Source organism: Pseudophryne corroboree, chromosome 7 (genome assembly GCF_028390025.1).
Source record: "Pseudophryne corroboree isolate aPseCor3 chromosome 7, aPseCor3.hap2, whole genome shotgun sequence".
Taxonomy (NCBI): Eukaryota; Metazoa; Chordata; class Amphibia; order Anura; family Myobatrachidae; genus Pseudophryne; species Pseudophryne corroboree.
In genome coordinates this window covers 68993563-69003358 of record NC_086450.1, presented here as the reverse complement: position 1 = coordinate 69003358, position 9796 = coordinate 68993563, and the positions used below count along the sequence as shown (strand labels likewise).

At 37.9% G+C, this 9796-nt stretch overlaps 1 protein-coding gene across 1 annotated transcript; it reads left to right on the top strand.

Moving 5' to 3' along the window:
* The first annotated feature begins 749 nt into the window (after positions 1-749).
* LOC134944591 (putative nuclease HARBI1) lies at positions 750-4219 on the top strand. The gene is made up of 6 exons (XM_063933273.1): positions 750-834; positions 1161-1180; positions 1279-2029; positions 2114-2486; positions 2796-2817; positions 4117-4219. The coding sequence occupies exons 2-5, from the start codon at positions 1166-1168 to the stop codon at positions 2797-2799; spliced, it is 1143 nt and encodes a 380-aa protein (XP_063789343.1). The 5' UTR covers positions 750-834; positions 1161-1165; the 3' UTR covers positions 2800-2817; positions 4117-4219.
* The last annotated feature ends 5577 nt before the right edge of the window (positions 4220-9796 follow it).

The window sequence follows — 9796 nt, the reverse complement described above, 5'->3', positions numbered from 1 at the left end:
ACCTACGTGCGAATCGTTAATTCACACAGGTGTACACTATTAATCTGGTGAATGATTGCACTGCTTATTTAAGGGCCGAGTTTGCACGCTGTGAGTGTAGGTAGTTTGGAGTTTCATTTGTTTGTTGGCTTGTGCGTGAAGGTGCTAGTGGAATTTGCAGAGTGAGTAATTGTCAAGCATACCTTTGTCCTTTCGTTTGCATTTGGAATATAGACAGTGTTGCATTTTTTATGCAATTTTTCGTTTGTGAGTATTGTGGAAATGTTATTGTTAATTTTTGGAAGTCAAAGTGTTTTATTAATGTTTTTTTGTTAAATTATTTAATCCCATATATATTTGGCAAGTCCATTTGTGAAAATAAACCTGTGCTTATTATTTGTGACTATCATTTGTGTTCTCTTGTAGGTGCTTGTTTTTGGGTCATATAACCCTTTGATATTTCTTTCGATTGGTGTGCTAGTGAACACCAAGTTTTCATTTCTTTTTGAGCAGGTAAGTGTCCTTGGCCTGTATTGGTGGCTGTTTGTTTTAATGGTCTGTATGTTATTTGTGACTATCATTTGTGTTCTCTTGTAGGTGCTTGTTTTTGGGTCATATAACCCTTTGATATTTCTTTCGATTGGTGTGCTAGGGAACACCAAGTTTTCATTTCTTTTTGAGCAGGTAAGTGTCCTTGGCCTGTATTGGTGGCTGTTTGTTTTAATGGTCTGTATGTTATTTGTGACTATCATTTGTGTTCTCTTGTAGGTGCTTGTTTTTGGGTCATATAACCCTTTGATATTTCTTTCGATTGGTGTGCTAGGGAACACCAAGTTTTCATTTCTTTTTGTGCAGGTAAGTGTCCTTGGCCTGTGTTGGTGCCTGTTTGTGTTTTTTAAAATTGTTGAGCTTATGTTTTTTTTCCTTTTGGCTAAACCAAATTTTTTTTTACCAGGATTGATCTGCAAAGTAGTGTTTGTCTTTCCTGGTCTAGCTACTAAATGCCTATTTTTTTTGGTTTGTGGTTTTTTATTGGTGTTTGTGAAGTTTTTTATGCAGAGAAATGTACCCAAAAATTTTTTTTGGGAATTGTAAAAATAACATATGTATTTTTAATTAAATTTGTTCTTTATTTTTTATTTGCAAAATTGTTTTACATTTTGGACATGAATTCAACACAGAAAAAATGTACGCTCCTGCAGTAAGTTGACACCACATTTGTCAAAGCATTTTATTGTAGTATATTTGACAAACTTTAGTTTTGTATTCTTCATCTTTGTTTTTTTGTTTTTTTAAAAGTGTGTGATGTCAATATATATTGCAGCAGAAGCCCTACCTCCCCAACCCACGCCAGCACTCCCACCCCAACCGCAAGCCCCACAACCACAGCCGGCTCCTCATCAACCAAGGCAACGGAGGCGTGCTAGGCCACCAATTTTCCGAACCCGTGTCCTACTTTTTGGGATGCCAGATGATGTGGTGGTGCGTAGATACCGGCTGCCACCACATCTAATCCTAGACACTCTCTCCATAATAGAGAGTGATCTGGAGTCTGAAATTCGGTATCCTACAGCAATACCACCATTGACACAATTCCTTGCAGTGTTACATTTTTTGGCTACAGCCTCATATCAGCATGTTGTGGGAGACCTGGTTGGCATGTCGCAGGGCCAGTTCAGTAAGGTCCTGCGGCGTGTCTGCCAGGCTTTCCTAAAGCGGGTGAAGCAGTTCATTGATATGCCTTTGGATGTTGGTGCCCTAGATGTGGTGAAGCGGCAATTTGCGGAAGGTGGTAGTCGCTTCCCACATGTTATTGGGGTTGTGGATGGCACACATGTTGCTATTCAGCCACCAAGACATAATGAAGAAATTTTTAGAAACAGGAAACTGTTTCATTCTCTGAATGTAATGGTTGTTTGTGGGCCATCCCTCCAGATCCTTTCCCTGAATGCAAAGTTTACTGGAAGTTCCCATGATGCATATGTCATTAGACAATCAGGGATATGGCAGAGATTAAGATCAAGTCAACGAGCAGACATGTGGTTATTGGGTGAGTTTTTGCTTTAATTTTTGAAACAAACAAAAATAACTTGACAAATATACTATTTTGAAATATTGGATTATCTACCAACAGGAGACCGTGGATATCCTTGCACCCCCTGGCTCATGACTCCTTACCGTAATCCCAGGCCAGGACCACAGATGGCATTTAACTCCGCGCTTACTGCCACTAGGCAGCTGGTGGAGCGCACAATTGGTGTCCTTAAAGGGCGGTTTCGTGTGCTCCACCGCACTGGTGGCGACATCATGTATTCGCCGGAGATGGCAAGTAAAATAGTGGTCCTGTGCGCAATACTACATAATATCGCGGTAAGGAGTAGTGTAGAGCTTCCTCAGGCAGAGGAATTGCCTGATGAGGAGCCAGGGGTTGGTCCACGCTTCGGTGGGGGGAGTGTGACACGGAGGGGGAGCCAAGTGAGGGCAAGAATTGTTGCAGAATATTTCAGGTATAGTGTTTTTATATTTTATATTTGCAGAAATAATACAACACAGTATGCTTATGTTTTTTAAACCATGATTGCATTTTGTATGATCTTGTAAAGTGATTGGGTAAGGCTTTTGTTGTGTTGGAATGGGTAATTGATTTTTTTAACACAAACCAAAAACACGTTAAGCTTACAATGTTTATTTAGAAATGTAAATACTGTAATGTTAATAAATAGTGTCCTTATTTATTTTATATCCTCAAATCCTGATTATGTAACCAAACACACAAACAAATGATACTCAATGTTTCACACTTTGTGACTGTCCAGCTGAATGATCACACGAACTGTGGTGAGTACACAGATATGTATAGTAATTTTATCTAAAGTCTGTGTCTCTGTGTGTTGTTTTCTTAAATTTGTGTTCTAAACATTTTCGCTTCTGCTAATGCGAATTTCCGCTCGTGCCAAATAACACTCTGCTCTTCACAGCATTGCAAAGATCAATAAAGTTATTAGAAATGACAACATAGATTTTTGACCAATCACATGCTAACAGACACTATAAATATATGCCCAAATAAGGAAAACGCCATTGCCATGATGCGTGCAGCACCGTTCACCAGGCGGGAGCTCCGCGTGCTGGTTGCGGTGATGGACCGCCGCGTAGGCCGCGTTGGGCGCTTCATCCCCAATCGGGTGAAGCGCGAGGCCTACGCGGAGGTCCGCCGCCTGCTGCGGACTCGCGTCCGCAGCAGGCGGACAATCATCCAGCTAGAAAGGAGGTGGAGTGATCTCCGTAGGAGGACTCCAGATTTGTTGGCGGAGATCCGCCAGCAAATTCGGGCTCTGCATACACGAAGTAAGTTACCTTACATAATGTTTTGGGTCAAAATTGTGCTAATGGGTGATTTTCCAAGTTTAGGGCTTCCGGAATTTATGGTTCAATTGTTCAATACAATGTGCACTGCAGGGGAAGCATATGTAACATGTGCAGAGAGAGTAATTTTTGGGTGGGGTATGTTAAATCTGCATATAAATTTGCATTGTTAAAATAAAGCAGCATGTATTTACCCTGCCCATAATTACACAAACCAACAAAATCTAACTCTCTCTGCACATGTTATATCTGCCACCCCTGCAGTGCACATGCTTTTGGCCAATTGCAAACGAAATTCCTGCTGTAATCCCCTTGGAATTTCAATCATTTTACAGTAAATGGTAGGCTAATTGCAACCTGCTGTGTCCTTTTTTGGAAATTATGACACTGTGTGTGGTTAGGGAAAACAGTACTGACTGTAGCAAAGTAACACCAAACAAGTGCATGTTTCAAACAAATAAGAAGCAGGCAGGAAAAAGAACCAAAAAACTTGATCAGTGCTGGCTATATAATAAGGTTCCTGGAATAGTAATCTGGTGATGTTGCCTAGACCAATCACTATGACTCAATTGACTAGATGAAGGAATGAGCTTCAAAGTAAAAATTTGGACTCATTTTGTTTGCTGTGGCCAACATGAAGAGGATCTTAACATGTTTGCTTTGCTATTACAAAAAAAAAAGCATTTAACATTGAACAGAACATTGAGAAAATAAATTGATTACTATGTAATTTCTCATGTTTACAAAATTTGTACACAATTATCATTCTAGGACAACAACAACGGCAAAACTCACCACCCCCTTCCCCTTCCCACTCCCCCTCACCTTCACACTCCCCCTCCCCTTCTCACTCCCCCTCCCCTTCTCACTCCCCCTCCCCTTCATAGTCCCCCTCAGCTTCCCAGTCCCCCTCAGCTTCCCAGTCCCCCTCAGCTTCCCAGTCCACCTCATCTTCCCAGTCCACCTCAGCTTCCCAGGCCCCATCAGCTTCCCTGGCCCACTCCACTTTCCATTCCCCTTCTCACCACACCTCTCCATCTCTTTCTGGGACCCCTTCTCCTCCTTCCCATACCCCTTCTCCTTCTAATTCTACATCCCAATCTGAACCCCCCACACCCTCTATTGCCTTAACTTTCTCTCCGCCCCCCTCGCCCTCTCAATCAGACCCCCCCTCTGAAATTGGCAACCAAATCCAGCCTCCTTCCCCCATCCAGCCTCCTTCCCCAATCCCTCCTCCTTCCCCAATCCCTCCTCCTTCCCCCATCCAGCCACCTTCCCCCATCCAGCCAACATCCCCACCCAGTGAATGGGCAGAGGAAGCCCCTGCAGACCGGTCCGGGAGTCTTGAGGTTGCCGTGGAAAGTAAGTTTTGTTTTATAATGAAAAAAATGATTACCCACTTACACTTACAATGTCAAAACATGCAGTGTTGTACTGTTTGAATTCTTGGACCCTGGACAAATATTTGAAAATTTCATCATGGTGTACATGTTGCCTTTACATATTTGTGAGTGTCATTATATGTACAGTGTGTATGTGTGCAATGTTTTGTGTGTCCACTCTAGGTTGACACTCATTAGGTAGCCAGGGTTGCCAGGAGAACAGGGTTTATATGTGTTAGTTTTTCTGGTAAACAGTTAGACCTGAGTGGAGTTTAGTATGTTGTTTGCCTTTTACACTTGGGCTTGTGTAGTCTGAATATTTACACTTACAAATCACATGCTTCACTTTGTTATGCAGCCTAATGACACACTGTTTTTTTGTGTGAAAGTTACATTCTCAAAATTACTAATTGTTCTAGTCAAACCTGTTTGCACTTATTTAGTAAGGGCAGCTTTCTGGGAGTGTGGGAATGCTATGATATGTTGGCCTTCTGAAGATGTGGATATGCAGTGTGATGATGCAGGACCAACCCCCTAAAAATAAAATACAAATAAAACAACAAATGGGAATGAATGCCAACATGGTGTAACATTGACGAAGATGGTAGTTATCTTTAACATGGGATGTCGGACATAGCAACCAATAAGATTATACTTTAAAAATTGGGATCCACTTCTACAATATAATAATCATATTTTTGCTTGATTGCTATGGGCAACGTTCCATCTTAAATATAACTCACATAGTAGTAAATTTAACACATGGTCTGGAACACTTTAAAATCTGATAAAAAGGCTGAGCAGGCTTGTGTGTTCTGCTAATGATTGTACCATAAAACAGCCAGGATGTAGTAACTTTGCCATTAAAGCAGGCCTGTCCAAACTGCGGCACTCCAACTGTTGAGAAACTACACATCCCAGCATGCCCTGACACAGCTTTGCCATTCCCTGACCACAAAACTGTGTAAAGGCATGCTGGTATATGTAGTTTCACAACAGCTGGAGTCCAGCAGTTTGGACATGCCAGCATTTAAGTGTGCTTTGCGCCTTGCTTGGATAATAAGTAATGTAATTAAGTTATTAATGTTTGTGTTGCATCTTAATTTCAGATGTTGCAGTTGGAGATCCAACAAGTTTATCCGGGATTCTTTACACCATGCGCCTACACCTGCAAGGAATAATGAATTGTGTTGACCAATTGCAAAAATTTGCTTGATTTTGATTATTTGTTTAAAAAAAAAAAATTATTAACCAAAAAAAAAATAAAAAAGTTGATTAAAGTTAACCGGGTGTTGTGTTTATTAATGCAAAAAAGGATCAGCAGATTGGCAGGCAGAATTTGTTTGCAAAAAACATTACACACATCTAACGTTACATTTTTACAAAAAAAACCAGGAGATTATTGTGTTAAGAAACATGTAAAAACCTTCATTCACAAACAACACCTTTTAAAAAAAAAAAAAGTGGGAAAAAAAAAAAAACTATTTTACACTTTTACATGTTGATGGGCAATTATGGCAACAAAGTGTTAATCTGTTTTTTTTTCAGACTTAATTGTTTAGGAACATTATCAATCATTACACTAATTGGGTTCGTAATTGAAAAGGGCTTGTGGACTTTAAAAGGAAAGGTGTAATTTCACTTAATAGCCAAAATAAACATTTTTGTGCGTTTTACCTTAAAAGTGTGCACTTTTACGGTAAAATGTGTAAATCTACTCAAACTTAGTATTTTTACGATTAAGTATGTGTTATTGCGATGGTTTCGCAATGCTGCGATGGTTTCGCATTACTGCGATGTCATTTGGCGTACGCCCACTTTGTGTAATACTGCGTGCGAATTTGCAAAAATACGTTGAGGGCGGAGGTTCGCAAATTTACTACATTAACGCAACTTTGCGAATATGTTGTGCGACCGAAAAACTTAGCGATCAACTCGGAATGAGGGCCTATATCTGATGCTCAAACACTACATTTGCACATAGATATGTTATTTCTATATTCCATAATGCATGTTACAGTGATATACATACCTCTCCAGGGATCAGTCCTCTGATTGTCAAAACATAGAGGAAAAGAAATTGTGAGAATATGTAAGTCAAACTATACTTGCTCTATACTGTAGCTGTATTATAGTATTCAGCATTACTTTTTGTTACTTTGTGATGTACAGTTTTTAAACAAACTAAATGATGAATATATATGATCATAAGGGACTTATCTGTTAGAAAAAGAGAGAATTAAAGTACTTACACAAAATGGAGGACAGGGTCCATCCAGACAGGGCTGTTTGGAAAAATAATAATAATAATAATAATAATAATAAAAGGTTAAAACTATATCTGATGTTCAATCACAACATTTGCTCATAGATACGTAGGTATGCTTTTTTTATATTCCATAACACAACATGTTATAATGATATACATACCTCTCCGCTATGTAGCCACTAGATGGTGTACTACACATAAAGGAAAAGAACATTTTTGAGAATCTAAATCAACTAAAGGAACTGATTAAACATTTAAAATATATGATCATAAGTGACTTATATGTTAGAAAAAGTTAGACAGTAGGTACTTACTTGGTTGGGACTACTTGAAGCCTCCAGTCAGGGCTGTTAGAAAAATAATAATAATAATAATAATAATAATAAAAGTTTAATCTATATCTGATGGTCAAGCACAACATTTATACAGACATGTTATTTCTTTACTCTATAATACAACATGTTACAAAGATATACATACATCTCCTTTGAGGGTCTGTCCTCATATGGTGTACTACACAATATAGGAAAAGAAAGTATGAGAATGTAAATTATACTATATCTGTTGTATAGCTGTATTACTGTATTCAGTATTATTTTTTTACTTAATAAAGCAGATTTTTTTTAACAAGGAACTGATTAAAAAATATGATCATAAGTTATTTATCGGTTATAAATATATATATATATATATATATATATATATATATATATAGTAGTTACTTATAGGGCAGATCAGGGCTCTTAGAAAAAAAAGGATAATAAAAAGTTTAAAATATAACTGATGCTCAAGCACAACATTTATACATGGATACATTATTTCTATGTTTCATAATAAGACATATTACAGTGATATACGTACATGCCATATAGGGTTTCATTAGAAGCTAGGCTACACAGAGGAAAAGAAAATGTGTGAGAATCTATATCTTACTATAGCTGCAATATAGGTGTATAACAGTATACAGCAGTACTTTCTGTTACTTAATTAAGTACTTTTTTTCACGGTACTGATTAAATGACTAAAGGATACGATCATATGTGATTTATCAGTTAAAAAAAGATGTTATCTCACTTCTGTTAGAAAAATAAGATGAATAAAAAAAGGTTTAAACTCTATCGGATGTACACACCACAACAGAGCAGTATTGTAATCTAAAGCAAAAAAGTGAGACAATATTGCCTGACTATACAGAATAAACATATGGGGTTTTTTGAAACCACTTATTCTCAACAGGTTTGTCATGAAATACAAAATGGCATCAATATTACATTTAAATCCAGTTGTGTTTGTTTTAAATTTCAGGGCCAAGTCTGCAGAGAATCAGTAGCTGGCAAAATCCGCTGCATAGTATAGATGTGCCCACATACATCTTTCCCCAATTACCTTATGGCCAAATTAGCCATGCAGGGGAATCTGCGATGTAGCCATGCCTTGTGATTTGTATTTGGATATGCTACATTAATCTGTTACTTTTATGCAAACTCATTGCAGCAAAAAAAAAATTGGGAATCCATCTAATTGGTACTCGTGGTGGAGCGTCTTAGCGATGTTAAGCATTTTATGCCAAATGATGCAAACAGGGAAAGGTGTATGAGGGCACTTGTATTCTAGACCATGGTTTGACCTCAGCCTGTGGGATTAAATTTGCTGTATAATTATGTAATTTATTTTTGTTTTTTAAACAGGGAATGACTACATGAACAAAAGTGGATACCCTAGACCACAGGACTTCGGAGAGAAATAAACTGGTAAGTAAAGGTTTATGTGAGGGAGTGTTTGTTTTGTCTGTATTTGCTGGTCACTGTATTGTCTCTGTATCATTACTGTCACTGCATTGCTCTCTATATTATATGGCAGTCACTGCATTGTTCTCTGTATTTTAAGGGCCGGCATTGTGATACACCCCTTCAATTGGCTAGCCACACCTCCCTTTAGTGGACCCCTCATGCACCAGGAAGACACTGCAATAATGTTATTACGGTGTTACAGAGCCTGCAAATTTGATTCACGTAACCTCATCAGTCTGTGAAAGGTCATCTAACCATATCTTATCTTAAAAATCATGTTTATATTTGTGCTCATATTATTGGGGTTTTACCAGACCTAAATTGTCAAAGTTCTATAGTAATATAATTACCTTTCTTCCTCCAAGGACGTCATCTCTTAAAAATCAAATGAGTATTTTTAGAATGTTTTTTGTAAAATATTTGCATCTAATAAAACATATTTGTTACTCTTGGCTGGCATAACAGAGTGTAACAGGTGCCTAACATCTGGGGACATACCTGATCTATCAAAGGCTTGCTGTAGAAGGAGAAAAAAGGATAAGTAGACATTATAAACCTTTAAATATGTATGATACATTTAACATTCATTTGTATATATATATATATATATATATATTATATTTTATTAAATAATTTACACGGTGAATTGCCTGCAGAAGACATAAGAGTCTATTCAATTCCCTACGAGCAGAAAATACAGTATATTATGGAAGCAGAAACTCACAACACATATTAAATATCACATATATGGGTGCCCTGAGGTTTGTGTTATGGCTAATTGGGAGATACAATTGCAGCACAGAAATCCCCAGCTAAGGAGGGACTACTGATACTGCTATGCCATCTGACATTACACAATTATATAAATGAGAAGAAGAAACATTACTTACACATTATTTGCTTCATAAAAAGTGCTGAAGTTGCTGAACTCCTGAGAGTCCTACAGATGGAAAGAGAAACCATTTACATTTTTATTTACTAAAACAAAACATCTACCTCTGCACAGTTAG

Excerpts from the sequence above, each read along its gene's own strand:
- LOC134944591 (XM_063933273.1), top strand. Across the intron at positions 2,030-2,113 it reads AGCAGACATGTGGTTATTGG|GAGACCGTGGATATCCTTGC; the intron begins GTGAGTTTTTGC and ends ATCTACCAACAG.